Here is a 12,737-nt window from a genome sequence, read left to right as displayed (position 1 = left end):
ACAGTATTTTCTCACCGCTAATTTTTACTTTTATTAGTTCTTTCAATAACAATAATAAAATATATAATAACATTGTGTCCACAGTTGTAAATGAAAAATTACTCAGCAGAATTTAAAGACCAGTCTTTGCTTCCAGGTAAATATTATTGGCTCGTTATTACTGTAATATTGTGGGATGATAACCTTTTCAGTGCTGCTACTTGGATGAATTATCTTGCTAATTTTCTAATCTCATTCCAATTGCATCAATTAACTACTGCAGTCCTGCATCACCTGTCACTTGTATGCTTATTTTTAAAATTAGCATCTCCTATGCACACAAAACAAATTTAAAGTTCATCTTAACGATGTCAGACTTACCTGATGTTCCATTCTTTATATTTGGTGCATAGATTTTATGGAATGATTATAAATTTATATGGAGATATCATTATAATTATACTTTATAAACAGTATATATAAATATGGATTAAGCTCTATGCGATGATGATGTCTTTCAGGTGTTATTGATGAGAAAAAATCCATATACCATTAATTTTCTATACCATAAGAAAAGTCAGGTAACACTAGCAAAATTTAAATTTAAAAATGAGCACGGTGTAATACTCTAGAAACGCTTATATAAGCCTATGCTGCATTTTTTTCATATTGAATTTTTCATACTTATCTAGTTTTAGACTTAAAAAATGGCTCAAAAATATAGACCCAATGAAAACTCAAATGATAATCCAATATTCTTGAATTAAACAACTTACCTTTTCCATGGGTTACATCAACTGTCCACGTACAATTCAGAGAGTTTGGATAAAATTCTGGGTAACCAGGTGATAAGATTGTCCCACTAGGTCCTCTCACATCTCCTCCACATAATGCTGAAAATAAAAAGAGAACATTCCAGTCAATCACCATTGGAGAGGCAGAGGCTGAACAAATCCCTTATCTCCTCTCTTGAAACAGGATGAGTCCCATTATGTTTGTCTAATCAACTTCCTCGTTATGAGGAGTGTGGAAAGACCTCGTTCAAATACAGCAAAATCCTCTCATCCATTGCGGCACCAGGGAAGAAAAATGTATTAATAGTCTCTGAGAGTTATGACTGGCACCAAGAGAATGTAGCTCAGGATTGCACATTTGAATTTGAAGTATATCCTTACTGTCTTCTAATTATAAACATTTGCATAAATTGATGGTCAATTAAACATGAGTAATTAATTGTTTAGCAGTTTATCTTATTAAACACTAAGAAATGAGTCAATTGTGTAAAATTGTTTTCGATAGATTCCTGAAGGGATATGTGTCACACATCATGGAATTCCTTTTAAAGCAGTGAAGTAAGTTGAGAAGGCTTCAAAATAATCTTTGCATCTATATTTCTCTGAGAAATGAATATCATAAACAAAGAGGGGTTCTTTCAGAGACACAGAAGTCACAGCTATCTTGGTGATAACGTTTGTAAGAAATATCTCAGAAAAAGCAAGCAAATAAATGTTTATGGTCTGTGATTGATCAAATTAACTAAATCAATATTCATGTAATTCGGGGGAAATATTTTTATCTTCTACCATGTAAAATTCATGAATGCCTAGAGTATACATTAAAATCAACAATTAGTAATTTTATCAATGTTAAAAATTAAAGGAAAACAATAATAGATATAGGTCAGGATTCACATCCTGATCTACATGGAAAGGACAGCTCCCTTGGATATAAACAGGGCAGTCACAACCATAAACACAGCATGCTCCATCTCTGCTTTTTTTCTCTAGGCCAGTTTCCCCAAGATAGCAAAAAATTCAGTGAGCTTTGTCCCTGTATACTTCCATGATGATTGTTTTATATCCAAGTGTCAGTGACGACAATGGGAAGATGCAAGGAAGCAACTTCACCTAACTGGAAATCCTGAGCCAGCAATCCCTAGGAGTGGTCAAACATCAAGGTTTGGACTTATATGGTTATTGAATTTTTAAATACATCTACATTTTTTCTTTCATACACACACACACACACACACACACATATATATGTGTGTGTGTGTGTGTGTGTGTGTGTGTGTGTGTGTATGTGTGTGATGACATAGATATTTACAGAGTCATCTTAACAAGTGATCTTCATGCCGGGCAGTGGTGGTGCACGCCTTTAATCCCAGCACTCAGGAGGCAGAGGCAGGTGGATCTCTGTGAGTTCAAGACCAGCCTGGGCTACAGAGTGAGTTTCAGGAAAGGCACAAAGCTACACAGAGAAACCCTGTCTCGGGGGAAAAAAACAAAAACAAAAACAAGTGATCTTCTGGAAACAAAGCACATACTTCCAAACAAATATTTTTTTTTAATCAGGTCATTATAAAATCATGCATGAATTGTGAGGTTAAAATCACGTTTAGGGTATGTTCAGTCTTACCTTGCTAATCATTATAACTGAATTTCTCACTTTCCTCTTAATGTTTTAGAAATCTAAACTGTGGTCCTGTTGGTCACTCTACTATGTACACCATGCCAACTCTGTCTTTTTGATAATGCCATTACTAAGGTGAACTATATTTATTTTCTTTATTTTTCTTATTGTCTTTCTTCTCTCTCTCTCTCTCTCTCTCTCTCTCTCTCTCTCTCTCTCTCTCTCTCTCTCTCTCTCTGTGTGTGTGTGTGTGTGTGTGTTGTGTACATATTTATGTCTGTGTGTATGCATATATGCATTCAGGTGAGTTTGTATGTGTGTGATGTATGTGGAGGCCTAGAGTTGAAGTCCTGTGTCTTTCTTCACTACTTTCTGGTCCCAGAACTTTTCAGTTCTGCTACTCCAGTTAGGCAGCTTTCTTAGGAATCATCTGTGTCTGTCTCCCAAGTGGCAGAATTACAGGCAGTGCCAATATTGCCCCAGGATTTTACCTGGTTTCTGGGTATCTGAACTCTGGAAAGGACTTTATACATCAAACCACCTTCTGAGATCCCAAAACTTTGAATTATTTTCTTAGATTATATTACATCTGTCCATGTATTCTTCCATTCAGAAAAACACAAAACATAATCAACAAAGCATTTTATGATTTTATTTCATGAAATGTAGTCAATAAAAATAATCCATTGGATTAAAACTTATTTCTCTTTTTGAAAGGATGTGGAATTTGAACAAAACTTTTCAATTAACAACAACAACAAAACTCTGAAGAATGATATAAAGGTTTTAGAAATAAAGAAAGTGGATCAGAATGTTGTTAATTTGTAGTACTCCTTCCCATATGATGTATTTTCAAAGGTGTCACTTGAAAAGAGACTATGATGACACATGCCTGTAGGTCAAATACTGTATATTAAGACTTGGGGATTCCTTGGGATCTCTATTTTGAAGCCACTCAAATATCACCACTTCTAATATACAAAACAAAAAACATCCACAACTTCATCATTCACTTTCTTTGATAGTCACTTAATTCTATCATATTTAAATCAATCTCTTTTTTTTGTATCTTAATGTGTTAGTATTGTTTTTGATGTCTTTTAATTGATCTATGTCTTTTAAATTCTCATCTTCAGATAATGTTGCCTCTTCTTTGCTCTCTTGGTGAATATTTATTTCTCTTAGCAATTATATAGCTTTACTGGGGCCAGCAAACCTTGTATTTTATACAACTATAATTTTTATCCGCCCTAGGATATAATGACCTGACAGAGACAAGTCAAATAATTAGAAGTGCTTTCTTTCTAGTCTGGCTATGGACCAGTACGATAGTTTTCTCCAGTTCTTCATATTGAAACACTGACGAGCTCTTAAGCTTTTATCATTTTGAGGATGTAAGTATATATGCTGTCTTTCTTGGCATGTCCTCTGTGCTAACAGCTTTCCCCTTGGAAAAAGCCTCTTTCAATAGATTACTCAAATACACAAAGAACACTCTCAGTGAAAGACAAAATTTGATTTCTTGCATATTATCAGCTATGACAAGCATCCCACCATGCCTTTTTGGACGTGATGAGCTGAACCACAATTTCTGTTTTTATTTTTTAACATCAGTGAGTGCATGATTTTTGTCACTCTTACTAATATCAATGGTATCCTACCAAGTGCAGGGAAGATGTGCTGATGATTCTTTTGAACCTTCTTATAAAGACAAATTGGCATAAGTCAGTTCCTAAAATATGATAGCACTGAAAGGACTTAAATATTTAATCATGAAATGACAAATGCAATCTTCCCACATGAAAAGGACCAAGTAGAGGTGATTGATTGGAAATCATGTTGTAAATAGGAGGTACAGCCTAAACCGAATAATACATAGATGAACAGGCTGTGACTTGTGACAGAACACACGTGACTTTACTTCTGAATCTTAGGGGAAGTATGTTTTTCACACTGCACTTTTATATGTTTGTACCTAAATCCCTTTTGACTTCATTGAAAAAAATAAGTAAGCAACAACGGTTTCTTTCATGCAATTTGCTGTAACAAGGAACTTTCCATTACAGAGCAGTCTGTATACATTTGCACGAAACTACATACCTCATTATTATTCATTTTTAAGATAATGGACAAGAAGCCAGTGTGTACCCTCAGTGCTTTCACATTGGCATTTTCAACGGAGTTCTGTTCCAGCTCACAATAAATTTAAAATGGGAATAAGTGTGGAGGTTCTTCAAAAAAGCTAGAAATAGATGTACCACATAATCCAGCTATATCATTATTAGGAATATACCCATGAGTTTCTGCATGCTACTACAGAGGTACTTGCTCATCCGTGTTCACTGCTGCTCTATTCACAATAGCCAGGAAATGGAAAGAGCCTAGGAATTCCCCAATAGATGAACAGACAATTAAAATGTTGTACATTGTGTAATGTAGTATTTATTACTCAGCTGGTAAGAAAATGAAATTCTAAAATTTTTAAGTAAATAGACAACTGGAAATCATCATTGTGAGTGAGGTAACCCAGACACAAAAATATTAAATTCATTTATTTTTCTCTCACATGTGGATATCAGCTTTTGGGAGTTGGATGTGTATATTTAATTTAGAATACCCATAGGGAGAGGCTTTGAAGGGAGGTAAGATAGTACACACTTGTATAGGGTTAAAAGGGAATAATGAAACAGGAAGAGTTTAAATGAGATGGAGAATGTGAGGACAGGAGAGGAGAAAAATATAGGAAGGTGATTAGCATTGAACTTTATAAAGACCTCCTTAAAAAGTCAAATAAAAACATATATGTAGTGGGTAGCCATTCCAGTTTTGGTCTGGAAGTTCCAACCCCCATTGAGGCTTCGGTAACTGTCATGCCTACAAGGTGGGGCCAAGAGAGGGCCCTGAAGACCTGAGATCCGTATGCGCTGCCCTCTCTCTGTTTCTGGACCCTGGACCCTGGACGGTGGAGGTTGACCAAACAGAGTCCTCCAGAGAACACCGCCAGACTGCGACACACCTTCCCCAGACCCTGCGACCTACCTATCCTTTCATTAGTAAGTTAAGCCACTAATAAACCTCCCTTTTAACTATGTGGGGTGGCCTTAATAATTATGAAAGAGCATAAATGGGTTTACTATATAATGAAGCAACAATGCCTTCACTAGACAACACTGTCTAATAAAATATAAATGTTAGGAATGGGTCAGCAAGCAAAATCTAAGAGACCCCATATATTATAGGCTATCACCATTGCTCTTAGTCACCCTCTATAATTTGATAGGAAAATACTTTTTCTGAAAACATCAGGGAACATGGAGAAATCAAGCTATTATTCACCTAGAAGTCTCATCCCTACTGGTTAGCTTTCATATCACCAGAAGGTGTTATGTATACTACCAGAGAGGGGAAAGTAATCATCCATCTTATCCAGCTGACAATTCTGAAAGCTATGATAAAGATCTAACCTGACAAGGTATGCTTACTAGTGCTATAGTGGCATGATTGTCTAGGGAATAAACAACAACTTTCTGACTGGAGGCAAGGACAATTCCATAAGTTGACATATCTGGTATAGGAATTAGGGCCAAGGAACTGTTTATAGACAAGTCATAGTCCTTAAGGAAGGTTGTACTACTATTACTTTGCTAAAATGATGTGGTATTTGACTGAATCCTAATGAGCACTCTATAAGACTCATAGATTAGCATAGCTCTCAAGGATCATCTGTGGGACCTTTTTGTTCCAGTTTTTATTTACTTAATTATTTTTCTCATATGTTACATTCTGACCGTAATTTCCCCTCACTCCTGTCCTCCCCGCCGCTCTTCTTCCCCTTTTCTTCCCTGCATCTGCCTTTTCTCCACAAAAGCACTGGCCTCCCAGGGCTATCAACCAAACACAGCATAACAAGTTACATTAAGACTATTATAGTGTAACACCTCATACTAATGCTGGAGGGGAAAACCTAGTGGGAGGAGAAGGGTCCCAAAACCAAGCATAAGAGTCAGAGATAGCCACCGCTCCCACTGTCAGGAGTCACACAAGAACTCCAAGCGACACAGCCATGACATATATGTAGAGGACCTATGACAGACCCATACAGGCTCCCTGATTGTCAGCTCAGTCTCTGAGAATCTCTATTATCCCTGGTTAATTGATTCTACGGGCCATGTTCTCAAGGTGTTCTTGACCCCTTTGGTTCCTGTAATCATTCCTCCCACTCTTCTCTGGGGTTCCCTGAGCTCTGCCTCGTGTTTGGCTGCATCTGCTCCTATCATTTGCTAGATGAAGACTGTCTGATGATGATTAGGCTAAGCTTCAGTCTGAGTAGACTATGGCAGAATACCATTAGGAATTATTTATGCAGTAGTTGGTAGTTGTCACTTGACCCCAACTGGTCAATGTGCAGAGAATAAATGACTATGGAGTTCTCAGTTACAAGTGCGGCATTTATATAACATCCTCCTTCTAAGGTGTAGGGATAATTGTAGAAGAAGCATTGGGAAGTTATTAAGATCCCAGATTTGTAGAAAACTGTATTTTCTAGAAACAGTATGGCAGTAACATATGAACTCACAGCAACTGTGTATCATACATAAGAAATATATAAGCTCAAGCTAAACCAAAATCCAAGCATGTGGGGAGAAGATAGTCATGAAGTTTAACCCCTAGATGAGAGCTATTTTTAATTAATAGCTACCAAGAAAGGAAGAGTCTGTTTTCTTTAAGGGTATGATCCCTGGTAGGACTAACATCCTCCAGTGGATAGCCATACACCTTAGTGAGTGCAAAAGAGACTTGATGGATTTTTTTAAAAATGGGGTTATAAATTTGGGTCAGTTTTGAATGGGAGGGTGGATCTGGAACAAGATATGGATTGGGGTTGAATCTGATCAAAATACAACATATGAGATTCTCAAAGAATTAACAAATACATTTTAAAAACCAAACCTTTAGACATGGGGTAAATATTACTATCAATGTTCTTTCTGATCTGTTAAGCAGATTTGATAAAAGTTGCCCAAATTCAAGATATTTTAACTCCATGTTTACAAAGACCGTATCAGTTTCTTTTGGTTTATGAGCAGGTGTATTTTGTAAAATGAATGAACTCTTACCATCACAGGTTGGGAGTGGATGACTCCACCAGTGGTTTTTCTCACAAAGAAGGGGCTCTTCGTGGCTCAGTCGGTATCCTGGATCACAACTAAATGAAACAGTTGACCCAATGGAAAAATCATGGCCATATCGACGTCCATGGACGGGGATGCCAGGGTCCAGGCAAGAGTATGTGTTCACTGTAACACCTGAGAAACAAAGGCAGGAAAACAAACAATTAGACTGATTGGATTCAGATTTGCTAAAGTGATTCCCATTTCATCAAACAACTACAGTAGATGAATTTTATAAATAAATGAATGTTCTTGTACAATATAACAATTATGTTCACTATGTTTTACCTGTAAGGATAAAATTTATGTCGTTTAATTTGGAAGAATGTGACAGGAATGTGTAATTGTCTTTTAAAATATATATTATAATACATTTTATATATATTATAAACATAATAGTTAACAATATTAATGTTTCCTGAAGGTATTATATTACACCTAAAGTTCTAAAAATAAAATGAAATTTTTGTTTACCATTTAAAAAATAGAGAAGCAGTGGAATTCTGCAATATATGACAGTTATAAACATCATTGTTTAAAACAAAATAATTCAACTGCCAGATGTTTACTTGCAGGTATTTCCATAGTCTGTCATCTTTAATGGTGCATTCTTTGAAAGGACTCTTCCTCACAATTCACAATCTCTGGATGAGATCTTTATTTAACGAAATACATCTATATTCTCATTGGGGAAAAAAAAACACATGGTTCTTTGAAAATTTCCCATATGCTACCTAAGAACTTCATTTATTCACATCAATCTTCCAACAACAGCTGACCTTTGTGTTTGATAGTTTTATGTCAACTTGACACAACCTTAAGTCATTTGAGAGGAGGGAACTTTAATGACAAAATTCCTTCATAAAATCAGGCTGTAAGCAAGCCTGTAGGGCATTTTCTTAATTAGTGATTGATGGGGAAAGACTATCCCATTGTGGGCAGTACCATCATTGAGGAAGGTCGTCCTATGGTCTATAAGAAAGCAGGCTGAGCAAGCCATGAGGAGAAAGACAGTGAGCAGCACTGCTCCATGGCTTCTTCTTCAGCTCTTTCCTCCAGGTTCCTGCTCTGTTTCGAGTTCCTGTCATTATTTTCTTTGATGATGAACAGTGATGTGGAATTGTAAGCTAAATAAACACTTTCCTCCCTAACTTGCTTTTTGGTCACAGTGTTTCTTCTCAGCAATAAACTCTAAATAAGACACCTCTTTTTCCTGTGTCTATTCTGCATACAATTTTGGTTGTATATGTTCTTAGAACATGTCATTCTATTACAGTCATGTGCCACTGGGAATAGGACCAAATTCAAGATTAGTCTGCTAGAATTTAAGGTCAACAAATGAGATTCAACTATCTTACTATCATAAAACTTCATTATCTTCCAGTGGTGAAACTTCACTCCGACTGGTCAATCTTCTCACTAGTTCTATGCCGTCACTCCCAGGAGAACCTCTATTTGTTACTTTCATTAACACCATCTTCTTAGGTTTTAGCCAAGTAGCTTAGAACCTCTCTTTAAGTTTTAACCCTTCTGTTGAGTGCCAGATCATAATTAATTTCCCTTTCCCTAAACTCTAAAATAGCATCAAATACTAAAATCTGAAAAATATTGTGGATATTGGGGCTCCAGATGTGATATACAACATGAATTATGGTAGAATTAAACTAACCAAGTGATTTTTTTTGTTTCATATTGAACTTTCTCTCATTTGTCCATTTATACAATACAACTGGTGATGTAAATGGATGCCTTTCCTTTTCTGCCTCCCCTGTGCTCTATGGACCCCTGACACCTTGAAAATGGTAAATAAATAATTTGTAATCAGTTGTTGAACATTTTATTTGAAATCTGTTTCAAAGCTATAGAAATGCTACATTAACGAGACAATGGCTAGACAGTAGGAAGAGCTAATAGAATTATTCGTTTTATTACAAAGTATTTGCTAAATAATATTAAAAAAAGATTTCTAAATATTACCCCATAATTCTGGCAAAATATTTCTGCTCTACTGGAAAACACACCATACTAGGGACCCCAGTAAGTGTGTCAGTGGACCCCAATGCTCACTATCATTGCATAAAGCCTGACTAGTAGCAGCCAACAGAAGGTACTGGAAGGAAAACTTCAAACCAAAGAGGTTAAATATACCCACAAAAACATAGGCAATAAACAATCTCACACCAACAAAACCCAAAGGAGGGAAATACACACACACACACACACACACACACACACACACACACACATATACACACACACACACCACCACCAACAACAACAACAACAAAGTAACAAGAACTAACAATCATTGGTCATTAATATCTTTCAATATCAATGGATTTAATTCCCCATTAAAAAGACACAGACTAATGGACATGAAAACAAGATCCTTCCTTCTGCTGCATACAAGATACACATCTCAACATCAAAGATAAAATTACCTCAGAGTAAAGGTTTGGAAAAAGATTTTCCAAGCAAATAGACATAAGAAGCAAGCTGGTATAGCCTTTCTAATATCTTTCAAAATAGACTTCTGACCAAAATTAATCAAAGGAATTGGGGAAGGACACTTTATACTCATTAAATGAAAAACCACTGAGATGATGTCTCAATTATTAACATCTATACTCTAAACGCTAGAGCATCAAAATTTGTAAAGGAAACATTACTAAAGTTTAAATCATACATTGAAGTTTATGACAGACTTCAACACCCCAGTCTGACCAATGAACATTTTGTCCAGACATAAACTAAACAGAGAAATAATGGAACTAACAGATATTATGACTCAAAGGGATCTCACAGATATCTATAAAACTTTTCACCCAAACACAAAAACATATATTTTCTTCTCAGCACCTTACAAAATGGTTTCTAAAAGTTAACTACATACTTGGTTACAAAGTAAGACTAAAGAGATACAAACAAGAAAATTGAAATAATCCTCTGTAATTTATCAGACTACCATGGATTGAAGCTGCATTTAAACAACAAAAAACATACAAACTCATGGAAACTAAACAACTCCATACAGAATGACCACTGGGTCAAGGCAGAAATAAAGAAAATTTAAAGACATCCTAGAATTCAATGAAAATAAATGCACAACACACCCAAACTTAAAGGGACACAATGAAAACAGTTCTAAGAGAAAAATTCATTGCACTAAGCACTTTCATAAAGAAACTAGAGAGATCTTATACTAGCAACTTAACAGCACACCTGAAATCTAACAAGCAGACACACCTAGGAGGAGTATATGACAGGAAATAGTCAAACTGAGCACTATAAACTGAAATCAATAAAATAGAAATAAAGAGAATAATGAAAAGAGTCAATGAAACAAAGATTGGTTCATTGAGAAAATCAACAAGATAGACAAACCGTTATCCAAATTAATGAAAAGGCAGAGAGAGAATATCCAAATAAATAAAATCAGAAACAAAAGAGGGGCATGCTGTGAAATAATCCTTCTGTAAATTGTGAAAATGTATAACTCTCATTGGTTAATATAAAGCTGACAGGCCAGAAGCCAGGCACAAAGTATAGGTGGGACAGTCAGAAGAAGAAGACAAGGTCAGAGAAATCACCAGCCAGACACAGAGGGGGCAGGAGATGAAGATGCCATGCTACTAAAGGTACTACTACATGACAGAGCATAAATAAGGAATATGTGTTAACTTAAAATGTAAGAGCTAGTTATTAATAAGCCTGAGATATTGGCTGAACATTTATAATTAATATAAGCCTCAGTATGTTTATTGGGAGTGACTGTGGGACTGGAAAAATCTGCCTACAGGGACATAACAGACACCAAGGAAATCCAAAGAATCATTAGGTCCTATTTAAAAAACCCGTATTCCACAAAATTTGAAAATCTAAAAGAAATGGACAAATTTCTTGATAGATTCCACATACCAAATATAAATCAGAATAATATAAATAATTTAAATATATCTATCACTCCTAATGTAATAGAAGCAGTCATTAAAAATATGCCTACCCCTCAAAACAAACAAAAAACCAAAAACTAGGGTCAGATGCTTTTAACAGATTTCTACCAGACTTCAATAATAACTCTTCCACAAAATAGACACAGAAGGAACATTGCAAAATTCATTCTATGAGGCCACAGTCACTGTGTTACCCAAACCACACAAAGAGTTATTCAACAAAGAAAGAGAATCAGAGACCAACTTCTCTCATGAACATCAATGCAAAAAGTACTCAGTAAAATACAAACTGAATAAAAAAGCCCATCAAAAAGATCATCCATCATGATCAAGTAGTCTTTATCCCTGAGATTCAGAGATGGTTCAATAAATGATAATCTGTCAGTTTAATCCACCATATAAACAAAGAAAACAACAAAAACACCTGATCATCTCATTAGATGATGAAAAGACCTTTGATAAATCCAAAACTCTTTCAGGATAAAAGTCCTGAAGAGATTAGGGATAAAAGGGACAAACTTCAGTATCATAAAGGGAGTTTACGGAAAGCCTATAGTCAACATCTAAATTAAATGGAGAGAAACTCAAAACAATTTCACCAAAATCAGGAACAAGACAAGGATGTCCATTCTTTCCATATCTATTCAATAAAGTACCTGAAGTTCTAGCTAGAGCAATAATACACAACTAGAGGAATACAAATTGTAAAGAAAGAAGTCAAAGTATCACTATTTGCAGATGATATGATAGTATACATAAGCAGCCCCAAAAATTCTACCAGGGAATTCCTACAGCTGGTAAACACCTTCAGTGAAGTAGCTAGATACAAAATTAATTCATGAAAGTCAGTAGCCCTCCTATATACAAACCACGAAAGAAACAAAGGAAACAACACCTTTCACAATAGCCACAAATAATATAAATTATCTTGGTGTAACTCTAGCCAAGCTAGTAAAAGACCTGTATGACAAGATCTTCAAGTCTTTGAGGCAAGAAATTGGAGACAATATCAGAAAATAGAGAGATATCCCATGCTCATGGATCAGTACTACCAATATAGAAAAAAAATGGCCATCTTACCAAAAGCAATCTCCAGATTCAATGCAATCCACATCAAAATTCCAAAACAATTCTTTATGGAACTTGGAAGAACAATACTCAACTTCATACAAAAAAAAATTAAAAAAAAAAGCCTAGATAGCTAAAATAATCCTAAATAATA

General features: G+C 35.5%; 1 protein-coding gene across 3 annotated transcripts in view; it reads right to left on the bottom strand.

Annotated features, from left to right (window-relative positions):
* Positions 1–12,737, bottom strand: part of Csmd3 (CUB and Sushi multiple domains 3) — a 1,148,052-nt gene that overhangs the window by 375,556 nt on the left and 759,759 nt on the right. For all 3 annotated transcript variants that reach the window (XM_006993205.4, XM_042265493.2, XM_042265494.2), the window contains 2 exons: positions 7,509–7,697; positions 756–872 (listed from right to left, as the gene is read on the bottom strand). In XM_006993205.4, coding sequence (XP_006993267.1) covers positions 756–872; positions 7,509–7,697 — 306 coding nt within the window. The remainder of the gene's footprint in view (positions 1–755; positions 873–7,508; positions 7,698–12,737) is intronic.

Source organism: Peromyscus maniculatus, chromosome 20 (genome assembly GCF_049852395.1).
Source record: "Peromyscus maniculatus bairdii isolate BWxNUB_F1_BW_parent chromosome 20, HU_Pman_BW_mat_3.1, whole genome shotgun sequence".
NCBI lineage: Eukaryota > Metazoa > Chordata > Mammalia > Rodentia > Cricetidae > Peromyscus > Peromyscus maniculatus.
Note: the sequence above shows the minus strand (reverse complement) of the source record. Positions and strands in the feature narration are given on the sequence as shown.